Here is a 15,063-nt window from a genome sequence, read left to right on the forward strand (position 1 = left end):
GTTTCAAAGGTGCTCAGTAATCATAAACATCCAACACACATAAAGCAGCACTCATGATCCTTTCTAACTGCAATAATTACCCCTTATTCCGTTGGAAGAGAACAAAGGGTAGGAAACCAAGATTTATTACACCTGCAACAGGTGCCAAACATGGAGTTCTACCGAATGCTCATCCTAGCCCTAAAGGTATTACTGTAACCCTGCAGGACTCTGAGGCCTTCCCAGGGTGGATTCCCACTCATGTCCTCCACCTGCCTTTTGCCTATAGAAAAACTTTAGTCAAGGAATCAGTTTAATGAGAGAAGTGAGAAAATACAGAGAGAAAGGACAAGAGTCAAGCAAGACAGAATAACAATAGCTCAGCCATTCAACAAAGTCAAGGACCTTTAGTTCTCCCAAGGTCTATAGATAATATTCTGAGCCATGTCCTTGGAGTTGCTCAAGTCCCCTCCGGGTGGAAGAAGTTAACTGTACTGCTGCCCACAAGCACATAGACCCCAGACCTGTTGCAACCAGAAGGTTGATGATGCTGACTCCCAATCACCTCACCAGCAACCAGTCACCAAAACGTCACGCCCTGCTCCTCGAAGACTATAAGACTCCTCACTACCCACTGCAAGAGGGGCCTTCTGTGTTCTCCTCTTTGCCTGGCAATTAGAGCTACTTTTCCTGTTTCCTCCAACTCTCTTAGTTTCTACTTGGCATTGGTGTATAGAGGCAGCCAATAGTTCAGCAACATTATCTCCATCTGACTCAAGTGCAAAGACTTGGGTAATTCAATCAAGGCCACACAGTCTGCACCTAACTCCAAAGCTCATGTTTTTTCTAATTTCTTAAAACCTCCTGAGATAAGCTGATTAATAGCATTAATTTATTCAACATGGACTTATTCAGCTCTTGAAAAGTGTATTTAACCATACTGGACTTACAAAAGGAAAAAGAACAAAACTTTCCAAAGAGTTTTGAGATAGGCTAGGTCCTGGGACCCTTTGCTGCAGTGCTTGCACCTGGACAAACATGTCCTCTGTGCAGTAGAATACAAAGAAACTGAGGGACTAAAAATAACTGCACCCCTGTGCAGCTGGGGCAAATTATGAGCAACAACATACCAAAAGGCCAAAACCCAACTGTCACTTCTGAGGGGACTGCTCAGGATCCATGCACTCAGCACTACCAATGGGGTAGGTGGACCACCTAAGCCACCCCTGTGGCCAGACCCACAGTCTGCCCAGCCCCCTACACTCACCCCATTTAAGGACCAGCTTGCCCTCACTTAGGAAGCAAGCAAGGGCACCCGTTACTTGTTTTCGCTCCCGCTCTCTCATGCTGCAGGAGTGCCAATAAAGTCTGGCCTGAATTCCTCATCTGGCTTCTTATCAATTTCTATTGATTAAACAGTTTGTCCTCGATTGCTGATCAAAACGGTTTCTCTAAAGAAGAGAGATATCAAAATCTAGAAATGGATTTTTTAAAAACGAAGTATTTTTTAACTTAACCTGATGGATGAAGGCACGGGCAACCCATGGAGCGGCTTAAATGTGCGTTTAGATGTTACTGGAAAACTGAACGAGGGCACGTACGAGGAGGGCTTCGCACAAAGTCTCCTCCAGCCTTGTCTTGGACCAAACTAACGTGCTCAGTCTAAACGGTGTGAAAATCTTGTTTCTGTGCCTCCATAGGCATAAATAGTCATAAATGCTGGTGGACAAATGGTTTCAGGAAAGGAGCTTTGAGTTTGCAAGCAAGTTCTGAGCTGCTTACTCTACTGCTGCCTCCAACACTGAGATCCTTTAACATATTTCTGTCGGTCAGCAGGCTTCTAGCAGGAATTTATAAAATGACAGTGAAATTCAGGAGAAAAAAAAAGCCAAACTCTTGCATAATCACTTTATTCAAACCCATGCAAGTATTCACTTAGTTCTTGTTTATTTTGTTCTTTAATTCCCAGAGCTGGTCAATTAACAGCGGTTTTGGATGCAAGTTCTTTCCCCAGTTTTCCCTCTCAACATTTTCGACATGGTTGCATGGGAAACTTGCAAAAAGAAAAAGAAAAACAAACACAAACTATATTCAACAGAATTGTCTGTTTTCCTCAGGATTCATTTTGGAAATGACTACGAGTAATTTTTCAGATGTCACTAGTACAAGAGCAGACTAGACTTAAAAAGATTTTAAAAGCACACGACTTCAGTGGAACCCAAGTCTCTCCTGTTCACGTCCCAATTCCATCCAGGGGGTTATTTGGCTGAACTGTTTTCCTGTTCCAACAGCTTGAGCACCAACCGACTGGACAAACAACACGGAGAGCAAAGAAGGGTCAGCTTCCTCGCACCCCACCCCCACCGCACAAAAGCTGTGGAAATCTCCACAGCTAACTTGGCCACTTCTCCTTTCTGCTCCAATGGCCCTGAAGCTATGTTCGTCCTGGGACTCTAAGCCCCTCTGCTCTCCTGTCAATTAGCCCCCGTTTGGGGACCTCTCCCCGCGAGTGGGGTCTGCACTGAGGATGTGCACACGACGGGAGAGGGAGGTCGCTCTCGGGTCCCCGGCGACCCCCTCCCTGGCGGGCGCCCTCGTCGGAACTCAGGCGACGCGGAGGAGGGGGTGCTGACCCGACCCCGGGGCGCACGGGGTGGGCGTGGGGGAAAGCAGCCCTCCGCCACCGACAGGGTGTAGGGTCTCCCCCGGTCCAAGGGGTTGTGGGGGCGGAGAGGTGGGGCCGAGCGAGGCGCGAGGCGAAATCGGGCAGTTTGCGTCCCGGCTCTCAGGCCGAGGAGGTGGCGCACCAAGGGGGCAGCTTACCCACGGCGGCGGCGGCGGCGGCAGCGGCGAGGCCCAACAGCGGCAACAAGAGCGCGGGTGGCGCGGCCCGGGCCATGACGGCGGGTGCGGGCCCGGCCAGCTGCTCGGAAGCGCGGAGTCGCAGCCCGACCCCTCCCACCTGCGCCCCCGCCGACCCGAGAACCCGCCCGCGCTGCCTTCCGGGCCCGCGCGCAGCTCTCCGTGATTTTCAAAACTTTTCCTCTGAACTGAAATGTCAGCCTGTCAAAAATGTTGCCAAAATAGTACAAGGAGTTTCCATAACCTTTCAACCAGCTTTCCAAGTATTAACGTCCTATGTGACTTCAGTACAATGGTCAAAGCCAGTGTATTAACCCTGGTGCGATAACATGAACTCATCTGCAGCCTTTATCACATTTCGCCAATTGCCCAGTTCTTTTTCTGTTCTAAAATTCATCTGCGTTGAGATGTCACGGGTACCCTCAATTTCTTGAATGCGGGACAGTTCCGTATCATTGCTTGTCTTTTGCCACCTGGACATAGGTTTGGAGAGTTCCAGCCAGTCGTTGTGCAGAATGTCCTTTAGTTTCAGTTTATCTAGTATTTTCCTCTTGAGGGAGATTGGAGGACAAGGATTCAGGTTATGTTTATGTTTTTGTTTTGTTATTGTTTTTTTTTTTTGGCAAGAATACCACAGAAGTCATATGCCTGGCGCAGGAGGGCCGTGCTGTTTCTCTCATCACTGGCGATGTTCATGTTGATTACTTGGTTAAAGTGGTGTTTGTCCTTTGGACCCAATGACCAGAAACCTTTTCAAAAGCCCTCTTTCAATGGACTGTGTCCCTCAGATGATTTGTCACTAGCTTTGTTACCAGCTCCTGGATTAAAGGTCTTTAAACTGTGGTTGCACAGCCCTGGGAAGGAACCAACTCTGATGGATACTTAATCTTGAACTTCTAGCCTCCAGAACTGTGACATAAAAAATTTCTGTTCTTTAAGGAAAAGAAAACTATACTTGTTATTATATATATAAACTATGTAAGTATAACTTGATTGGGGAGGGCCTCTGGAACCAGACAACCAGGGCCAAGCAGGCTTCTTATTTAAGCCCTGAATAGCTTCATGTCATTAGCAAAAGAGTGCTTTAAAATTGCGTCTAAACTCAACAATACAAATGACTCAGTTTAAAATGTACAAAAGCTCTGAAGAGACACCTTGCCAAAGAAGATATACAGATGGCAAAAAGCATACGAAAACACACTCAACATATGTCACCAGGGAACTGCAGATTAAAACAAAAATGAAATACCATTACACATTATTAAAATGGATTTTTTTTTTCTTCTTAGGGCCACACCCACAGGATATGGAGGTTCCCAGGCTAGGGGTCTAATCGGAGCTGCAGCTGCCTGCCACGCCACAGCCATGCCAGAATGGAGCCGCGTCTTCAGCCTACACATGGTAGCGCCAGATCTGACCCATGTCTGTGACTTACACCACTGCTCACAGCAATGCCAGATCCTTAACCCACTGAGCAAGGCCAGGGATCAAACCTGCAACCTCATGGTTCCTAGTTGGATTTGTTTCTGCTGTGCCAGGACAGGAATTCCCTAAAATGGCTTTTAAAATCCAAAACACTGACAATACCAAATGCTGATGAAGATGTATAGCAAAAGAAACTCTCATTCACTTCTGGTGAGAATGCAAAATGGTGCAGCCACTTTGGAAAACAATTTGGCAGCTTCTCACAAAACTAAATATACTCTTACCATATGATTGAGTGATCATGCTCCTCAGTATTTATTTATCCAGACAAGTTGAAACTTTACATACACACAAAATTTTCCATATATATATATATATGTATGTATGTATGTATGTATGTATGTATTTAGTGGCTTTATCTATAATTGCCAAAACCCGGAAGCAACCCAGATGTCCTTCAGTAGGTGAGTGGATAAATAAATCATGGTGTATCCAGATAATGGAATATTATTCAGCACTAAAAAGAAATGAGCTATCAAGCCATGGAAAGACCTGGAGGAACCTTAAATAACATTGCTAAGTGAAAGAAGCCAATCTGAAAAGGCTACATGCCCTATGATTTCAACTTTATATTTTGCAAAAGGCAAAACTATGGTGACAGTAAAAAATCAGTGGTTGCCAACAGTTGGGGGAGATGAGGGAGGCATGATAGGTGGAGCACAAAGAACTTGTAGCACGTTGAAACTGTTCTGGGAGTTCCTGTCATGGTGAAGTGGAAATGAATCCGACTAGGAACAATGAGGTTTCGGGTTCGATCCCTGGCCTCGCTCAGTGGGTTAAGGATCCGGCATTGCTGTGAGCAGTGGTGTAAGTCACAGACATGGGTCGGATCTGGTGTGACTGTGGCTGTGGCCTGCAGCTACATCTCTGATTCAACACCTAGCCTGGGAACCTCCATATGCCACAGGTGCGGCCCTAAAAAGACATAAAGGACAAAAAAAAAAAAAAAAGAAACCGTTTTGTATGATACTATAATGGTAGTTACATATCATACATTTATCAAAACCCAGAGAATATTCGATATAAAGATGAATCCTGGAGTTCCCTGGTGGCTCAGTGGGCTAAGGATTAGGCATTGTTATTGCTGTGGAGTGGGTTTAATACCTGGCCTGGGAACTTCCATATGCCATGGGTGCAGCCAAAAAAATAAAAACAAAAGAGATGAATTCAAATGTAAACTATGGACTTTAATAATAACAATAATATGTCAATACTGGATCATCAATTTTACAAAATATACCACACTAACACAAAGATGCTAATAAGGGAAATGTGGGGAGAGGTAAGGAGGTATATGGAAACTCTGTACTTTTTGCTCAATTTTTTAGCCTAAGACTGCTAAAATAATAAAGTCTATTCTAAAAACAAATATCAAGTCTAACCCTTTCAAAACTTTTCTGATGGTCCAATCGAAAATGGAGTGAGTCCACAGAAATCTATCTGACCAAAGGGGTCTAGCAGGAGAGTCATAAAGTCAGAGGAGGTAGGGACTATATTCATTTATTAAAAGAAAATTGAGACTCGAAGAAGGGGTATGACTTGCCGATGGGCACACAGTGAATGCTCTGTGCAGTCACTTATTTGAAAAATTTATCTCCACCCCCACCTTAGGCACCAAAGTATATTGTATCAATATGAATTACTTTGTGTTAAACTAATTTTCAAAAAAAAGGTTCGATTTACAATAGAAGTTGTACCTTAATGAATCAATCTAATTTAGGCAAATAACCCATTTCAGCAGCTTCTTATTTTTAAGTCATTTGAACTAAGGGAAGATAGATATATTTTCCCCACTGTTAACCCTGGGGCACACTTCCTCATTTTTTATGCTAATATGACAAAACAGACTACTTCCCACCTCTGTGTTGAAATAATATGCTATTTCATTAAAAATCTCTCACTCTGATGTCCTACTTTCCAATCTCACATGATACTTTTTAGTTTTCCTTCTCTCTCTCTCTCTTTTTTTTTTGTCTTTTCGTCTTTTCTAGGGCCGCACCTGTGGCACATGGAGGTTCCCGGGCTAGGGGTCCAATTGGAGCTGTAGCTGCCAGCCTATGTCAGAGCCATAGCAACACCAGATCCGAGCCACGTCTACGACCTACACCACAGCTCACGGCAACACCAGATCCTTAACCCACTGAGCGAGGCCAGGGATCGAACCGGCAACCTCATGGTTCCTAGTAGGATTCATTAACCACTGAGATACAACGGGAACTCCTACTTTTCCTTCTCTTTCACTGCAACTTACTTCCTCTTTGACTTCATTCCAGATTCTGGCTCCTTGACTTCATTTTTCCTGGACTTTTATTCCTCCCTTCTTCATCCAGCCTAGATACCATGTTCTCTTTTGTTCCTCTGTTGAATCCACTTGGCCAATTCTGAACCTAAGGTCTCTTTTTTTCAGTTTTTTAAAATTATTTCCAGCTTTACTGCAATATAATTGATATATAAGACTGTGTAAATTTAAGGTGCACAATGTGTTGATTTGATATACTTACATATTGTATGTAAAAGGAATACGACCATAGCGTTTCATCCAATCACATAATTACCTTTTTTTGTGGTGAGAACATTTAAGATCTACTCTCTTAGCAACTTTTAAGTATAGTACACAGTATTGTTAACTATAATCACCATGCTGTATATTTGATCCCCAGAACTTATTCATCTTATAACTGGAAGTTTGTACCCTTAAACCACATTTCCCTTTCCCCCCCATCCTCCTACCCTTGGTAACCACCATTCTTCTGTCTTTATGAGTTTTTTGCTTTTTAGGGTGCACTAGCATATTTTCCCATATTCACCAGCAGCATATGGAAGTTCCCAGGCTAGGGGTTGAATCAGAGCTGTAGCTGTCAGCCTACGCCATAGCCAAAGCAAGGCCAGATCCTTGACCCACCGAGTAGGGCCAGTGATTGAACCTCATGGATACTAGTTGGGTTTGTTACCACTGAGCCACAATGGGAACTCCCGTCTTTATGAGCTTGGCTTTTTCAGATTCTACATATAAGTGAGATCATATAGTACTTGTCCTTCTCTGACTTACTTCGCTCAGCATGATGCTTTCAAGGTCTATCCATGTTGTTGCAAACAGCAGAATTTCTTTCTTTCTCATGGATAAACCATATTCCATTGTGTGTATGTGTATATATATACACACACACATATATAAATATATATATAATATAAATATATATAAAAATATATAAAAATACATACATATATATACTCTTTATCCATTTATCCATTGATGGATACTTGTTTCCATACCTTGGCTATTGTGAATAATGCTGCAATGAACATGGGGGTATTGCTATCTCATTGAGATCCTGTTTCCATTTCCTTTAGATATACACCCAGAAGTGGAAATGCTAGGTCATATGGTAGTTCTATTTCTAAAATTTTGAGGATGGGGTCTCTTCTTTCTTTTTCATAGTTTCCCTTCTCTCAACTTAAGTAACTAAGGGCAGGTAGAGGAAATCTATTAATTCTCCTGATGCTTGTCATTACTAATAGATAGGTTTTAATTTCATTTGGGCCCTGTATACCTCTTCTTTTATCTTGTCTTAGTCATTCTTCTCTCTCATTTCCTGCATAGACTATTTCAGTTCTTTATTCTCTTCTAGCTGAAACCCCATTTGATACCTGTGTTTCTTGGCAGAAGACCTCACCTTCTACTCACTAGGAAAATGGAGGCTGTAGAGTGTACACAGACAACTTCAAAATACTTCTCTGCTCTTCTTTTCTCTTCCATATAGGTCTTCATTTTTTTGTCCTCAGAGAGGAAGTCATACTTCCTCCTATTCCATCCAAACCTAGTTCTTTTTTCTGTGGATTTAGGATCAGCCCTCTCATCCCATCTTCTCCAAGATCTTCTTCCATTAGTGTTTCCCCCTCTCTCCCTTGCATCATAAACTTCTCTCCACAGTTTTTGGTTTTCAATTTGTTTTGTCTTCTCTTCTCTCAGCTTCTAAACCTGTGAATCCTTCCCCTCTCCTTTAGAAAAAAATCTTATCAACCCTCCTTCTCTCTCTAGCTATGGCCTATCTCTGCATATTTCTCAAAATTTCATGTTCTGTTTTCCCTAATTTCCCTTTCACTTTTCTGCTTACTCTCATCTAGATTTTGGCTCCTTCACTCTGCTGCATTTCCATTGGATAAGATCACTAATGTTTTCCTAATCCCTAGATTCCTGTTTTATCTGACTTTGCCCCTTTGTTGTTTAGAAATTGGAGCAATATTGACTCAACCCTACTTTGTATTAAAAGAGTGTTTGCTGGGAAACCAAAACTCAGGACTTCTCAGGACTGACATCAAGCCACATAAGGTCCCTGGCTGAGCTCCTTTTAGGCCTGAGACAGTCAGATCTAGACAATTTTAGACCAAAACAGAGGGGGAGTCTTCCACTGTGAATTTCATTTCTCCTATGCCCAGAATGGGAAAAAAATGGGATGAAGAGGAAAGGCTGATAAGGAAGATCAGTGAAGAAGAGCCTTGTTTAGATAATCCAGGGAGAAAAAAAAAAGATAAAGGTCTGAATTAAGACAGCTGGCAATGGAGATAACCACTCTGAGAGAAGTGGGGGATAAAACTGACAGAATTGTTGGATTAGAGAGATGAGAGAGAGGATTTAAGGATGACTTCTGAGTTTCTAGCTTATGAAACAAGGGGTATGCTGTCTTCATACCGATTCATAGAGAATATAAGAAGAACTGTTTGGGAGAATAGGAAAAAAGTCTCAAATTCTGCTGGTGGTTAACCTAGCTCGGAAAAAAAGAAAAATATATGTATACTAAATTTGTTGAGATGTAATATTGTGAGACTGTTTTAATTTAGAATACACAGAGAATTAGAGTTAACTCTGTATAGATCATGAGGTCTAGTGAAAAAATGTCTTTGAGACCAAGTTAAAATTTGCCTTTTTAGGTAAAAAGTTGTTGCGCCAGTAACAATTAGGTTTCTACTTCTCTAAGAGCGTTTTAAGATTAAATGAACCTAAGGTAAAGGAATCTGAATCTCTGGCTTTTCCTAGGGTCAACTCAGCAGTGGGGTCAGGACTGGGAGTTGTCAACACTCCATCAGCCATTTGTGGGGAGATCTCCCAGGTAATGAAACATCTTGCCCTGGGATGAGGGAGAGGAACAAGCTGTGAGAGGACAGTCATGGGTATCACTTCTAAATGGGTCCTCTGTACCTGATCAGTAGGTATATTGGCCAGCATTTTTAGGTGCCTGGTTTTGAACAATCAGTTCTGTCAGATCACATGTAGGGGTTGGGTTAATGAGGAAGATTGGAAATGGCTGTCTTCACTTCTTTGAAACATCTAGAATAGGGGAAATGAGGAAGGGAATGTAATACATGCAGTTCTGGTCATGTTGAGAAGGACTTTTCATGGAGACTGTTCAGTGGGAATTAGAAATATGAAGCTGGAACAAGATTTTTTTTTTTTTTTTTTGTCTTTTTAGGGCTGCACCCATAGCATATGGAGGTTCTCTGGCTAGGGGTCAAATTGGAGCTGTAGCTGCTGGCCTGTGCCACAGCCACAGCCACAGCAATGCAGAATCCAAACCGTGTCTGTAACCTACACCACAGCTCACGGCAATGCCAGATCCTTAACCCACTGAGCGAGGCCAGGGATTGAACCCACATCCTCATGGATACCAGTTGGGTCATTAACACTGAGCCATTATGGGAACTCCAGAACGAGATATTTGAATAACTGACTTAGAAGTGGTTGATGAATGCCGTGGGGTGGGAGGTGGTGCACAGGATCTCCTGAGGGGAGAACACAGAATGGGAAGTAAAGTGGGTCATAGGTGGAGTCTCCGCTGATGCAGTAGTTAAATATGGAAACACTGAGTCAGAGGAATCCACAAAGGAGCCTAAAGTCAAATATTCAGAGATGTAGGAGTGATTAAGTTTATTCTTTTAAAAATACACAAAAAAATCTTAAAGATGCCTTGCTTTACAATAGCTGGACACTTTATTTTGTGTCATGCTGTATGCCTAACATAGTAAAGCCCAATCTAGCAATATATATATTTTTCCAACAAGGATCAACAACATTTTTACTTAAAGAATAAAAGAAGACAACTTTATTAGGTCATCACTACTGTATATACGTGTACTTTTTGCATCAACTTGGTTTAGCTCTTTGGAGAAAATCTCAACAACTAAATTATACAGATCATAGAGCAAGAGAATTAGTTTAACAAATTCAATGAAAAATAGTTCAGGATAACTATACTATAGAGTTTTAGACTATACTAAAATTGTCTTAGAAAATTATTTACAATGTTATCATAGTATAAACACTCTAAATTTTAAAAATAAATCTGTAGGTTTTATACAAAAATATTCTAAAGTACAAATACAAGTTAAACACTGAATAAAACATTCGCCATATCCAGTGGAAGCTATTATGAAGAATATTCTAAGTGGTAAAATTTAAAGCCCTAATCACAAAACAGTGTTTTCTTAACCATTTATAATTCAAAATATTTTAATAGTAATCACAAGGCTTAGAGTTTCATTGTACATTTTTCATTTTACAAATGTAAGATATAGTTTCCTTCCCAGACCTTTCCTCTCTTTAGCTTATGTAAAAAGGCATAAATTGTGAAATTTTCATAAACTCTTATCTTTAGGTGACTCCCTTTAAAAAGAAAATGGTTATATATTGTACATAGGACAAAAACCACATGGCCACAAGGTATCTAATCAATCCAAAAATAATGTTTCTATACTTTAGAAAAATATAAATACTAAATCTTTAAAAGCCCTTTTGAAAATAACTATGAACAGAATAAAACATTTGCATTTAAATAATTTTGGTGTGAAATACCTTTGGAATAATAAAAAAAAAAATCTTGCAAAGAGGCTCTGTTAAAAATAAGCATGTTTCATTGTTCAATAATTTCCCCCAAATGCTAAAAATAACTATTTTAAAACAAAGTTGATATTATTTACAGGTGTATTTTTAGCTTGAGGTACCAATTTTATATTTGGCTTGGATGTTCTTAAAAATTAAAGGTAGATGTGTGACCTAGAAATATGCCATTTGGGGGCATTTCCTATGACATTGTGTTAAAATGCCACTAAGATACACATATCCTAGACACCAACCACATTCTTTTAGAGAAAATGCACATTAAACTTGCTACCCTAGGAACAATTTGGACATTAGTTCCACCTTTGGTTCATTTTCATTCTATTAAATAGAGTTATAAACATGGCCTTTTGTGGGTAATCGCAGATACCAGCATATCAATTAAACAAAACCAGAAAAAGTACTTAAGATTTCTACTTGGAAACAGAGTAAATACTGACACTGGGAAATTTTTTAATGGCTCATTTTTCCTAAACCATCAGTGCAAATTAGCAAACTTTTAGAAGAGTTTAGTCATGGAAAGAAGGAAGCATAATCTCATCTTCATTTGCTCCTTGTTGATACCGAACTGAAGAGAAGCGCATCCAGTGCAAACGGTTCCTTTGGAAGAGGAACCAAATCAGTCCGCTGATGAAAGCCAAGACACTTAGCACAGCAAATGTGATACCTATTCCTCTGTAATCGGGACCTAGAATAGGGAAAGGTTTGGCAGTGGTGGAGAGAATGTACAAGTGGTCATTACTGATTTTATACACTAGTCTCTGTGTCACATATATAAACCTCGTCCAAATTAGACACAGGAAGTACCTGATTGTTTCATAGCATTAACACAGAATTCAGAGAGTTCCCCTTGTGGCTCAGTAGAAATGAATCTGACTAGCATCCATGAGGATGCAGGTTCGATCCCTGGCCTTGCTCAGTGGGTTAAGGATCAGGTGTCGCCATGAGCTGTAATGTAGGTCACAGACGTGACTTGGATCTGGTGTTGCTGTGGCTGTGGAGTAGGCCTGCAGCTACAGCTCCAATCCAACCCCTAGCCTGGGAACCTCCATATGCTGCTGGTGCAGCCCTAAAAAGACAAAAATAAATAAACAAACAAACAAACATAGAATTCAAACTCCTTATCAAACACTTAAGTGCTTTCTTTTACAGTTTAACTGTTTTCCTTTCTATTCAAGTCCTCTTCATTGCTATAGCAATTTTCTTCCAAAGAAATTAAAGCACCATCATCGTTATTCTCACTTTCCCTTTTGAGACTTTCACTGCCAGTATATTATCTTACTTTGATAGTAAATTGCTAAAAGTTGTAAATGTTTGTGTTTGACTTACCTAGGGCCAAAAAAAGTATTATTTGCTTTAAAGGAATTTAAATCTTTAGGGTGACCTCATATAGTTCCTAGCTCTTCATTTTTCAAACACTATTCTATGTCCCTTTTCTGCATGTTGCCAAGATGGACTTATTTTGTCCCATGACTTGAATACCATCTCTCGGTTGAACTCCTTTCTCTCTCATATGCCCACCTGCATACTAGACGTTGCATGTGGATAGCTCATCTCCACATGGATGGCTCAAAACAGAACTCTTGGCTTATAGCAACCGAATGCTGCTCCCAGCCCACCACCCCTGAAATCTTCTAGCTACTCTCCATTCCACTCAGAATAGAACCTGAACTCTTGATGCAGGATTCCAGAACCCTAGGTATCTGGCCCCTTTCCGCTTCTAGCTCTTCCCTGAACCCACATCAAGTTTGTTCCTCCTTAGGCTCTTTGCTCCAGTGGCCACCTTTGCCTGGTATGACTCTTCCCCTGATCCCCAAAGCCTTCCCCAAAGGCTCTGGTTGGCCGTTCACATTTCAGCTTCAACATCTCCTACTGGAAGATGTCTTCCCTGATAACACAATCTAGAGTAATTATCACTCTAGTCTGAATTACAAAGAGTTTATAACTACTTGATATTTTCTTCTCTTTGAAAAAATGGACCTGCTTGATTACTTATTATCTGCCTTTCTCCATTAGATTGTAAGCTCTGTGAGAAAAGGAATCTTATCTGTCTAGTTTATAGGTCCATCCCAGCACATAGAACAGAGCATGATATAGACACTCAATATCTGCTGAATCAATGCATAAATATATAGATACTGATCACCTACAATTGGACTTCTAGTGTTTGTACACCAAAATGGACATTTTATTTTATTTTGTTGTCTTTATAGGGCCACACCCAAGGCATATGGAGGTTCCCAAGGTAGGGGTCAAATTGGAGCTGTAGCCGCCAGTCTGTACCATAGCCACAGCAACAGATCTGAGCCGCGTCTGCAACCTGCACCACAGCTCACGGCAACACTGGATCCCTGACCCACCGAGTGAGGCCAGGGATGGAACCCGGGTCCTTATGGATACTAATCAGATTCATTTCTGCCGAGCCACAATGGGGGGAACTCCAAAATGGACATTTCAAAGCAAATCTTTTAAAATGTTGATGTGAATGGTTCTTTAATGCATCAATTATGATGAAACAGAAGTTCAAATTATGACTTTCTATAGTTACTCAGGACATTTTAAGTAATTAAATACAGTTTTGTATTTTTGTTAAGTTAATCATGAATTTTATGGGAATGAGGAGAAAGGAAGCAAACTAACTGCAGAATTAGACCTTTGAGCTTTTACATATTTAAACTATAGAATAAAATACATCTTAACATTTTCAAAGAAATGACCTCCCTAATACTCTGGTGCCTTCTAATTTCCTTAGGAAAGAATCACACAAAGTTTAGACAGTTGAGAACCTTCCCCTGGGAGTCCAGGACATCTTGTGCCATTTGTCGTCTCTTATAATCTATTTTTCCAAGGCAAAAAATATCTATGATCGTTTGGATATACTCTAAAAACTAAGTACTTCAGGATGAAGTACAACACTTTGCACAAAACTGAACTGTACATTTATTTCCTGACCTGTTCCACAAAATGTTCCTTAAGGACGGGTTACATACTTACCCATGGGAACTTTGCAGACAACTCTTCCACGGCCATCTGAACATTCAACTTTTATCCAAGTTTCATTTGAAGCCAACAAAATGCTACATTGTCCACTACCACTCTTAATTTTATTTGCCCACTTGACAAATATTGCTTTGGATCCATCTAACCAATTCCAAGACCGATCTAAAGAAAGAAAATAAGTATGTTTATTGCAATTAAGTTACTAAGGTAAAAAGGCCTATGGTTTCATACAATTTAATTACTTAGAACTGTGCTGTGCCATTACTTAAAATTTATTAAAAGTGAACAAATTAAAAAAATCAGTTCGTCAGTGGCACTTGTCTCATTCCAAGTGCTCAATGGCTGCACATGACTAGTGACTACTAAGTTGAACAGTACATACACAGAACAATTTCATCTTTGCAGGAAGTTGTATTAGACAGCCCTGATAAAGAATACGGTATTTTGCTTAAAGTGCAGAATGCCTGCACATTTATCATTGTGTGAGGAACAGATTTCGAAGAGACCTGTATCTCTTGTCCCTTGCCTCCACGTCCCACCCCGCCCCCATTAAAAAATTCATATGATTCACAATGTGCTGGTGGGGGAGACAGGGTCCAGCAGGGTCCAAGAAAGCTTCCACAGCGTGATTCCATTTTTCCTTTCCTGCTGAGGGAGCACCACTACCTTGTGGTGATCAGATAAATACAATTTACAATTCACTTAGATGGCCAACTTTGAATTCATTTACTTTTTGACATATACTTCATATTTTGGAATTTGCATTTTCCCAAGTATTTAGAATTCAACTTTCTGTAAAATATGAAACAGACTTCCTATTCTAGCAAATCTGGACTCTTCATTCT

At 40.7% G+C, this 15,063-nt stretch overlaps 1 protein-coding gene across 5 annotated transcripts in view; it reads right to left on the reverse strand.

The window, feature by feature from the left end:
- The window catches only part of LOC125123223 (CD302 antigen), a 144,040-nt gene that overhangs the window by 26,967 nt on the left and 102,010 nt on the right, over window positions 1-15,063 (reverse strand). For 3 of the 5 annotated variants that reach the window (XM_047772702.1, XM_047772704.1, XM_047772701.1), the window contains 2 exons: window positions 14,213-14,380; window positions 10,225-11,906 (listed from right to left, as the gene is read on the reverse strand). In XM_047772702.1, the coding sequence (XP_047628658.1) occupies window positions 11,728-11,906; window positions 14,213-14,380 (347 nt within the window). In that variant the 3' untranslated portion in view covers window positions 10,225-11,727. Of the gene's footprint in view, window positions 1-2,802; window positions 2,952-10,224; window positions 11,907-14,212; window positions 14,381-15,063 lie in introns of those variants that run through there. The other 2 variants (XM_047772706.1, XM_047772705.1) reach the window with 2 other exon arrangements.

Source organism: Phacochoerus africanus, chromosome 3, assembly GCF_016906955.1.
Source record: "Phacochoerus africanus isolate WHEZ1 chromosome 3, ROS_Pafr_v1, whole genome shotgun sequence".
Classification (NCBI taxonomy): domain Eukaryota; kingdom Metazoa; phylum Chordata; class Mammalia; order Artiodactyla; family Suidae; genus Phacochoerus; species Phacochoerus africanus.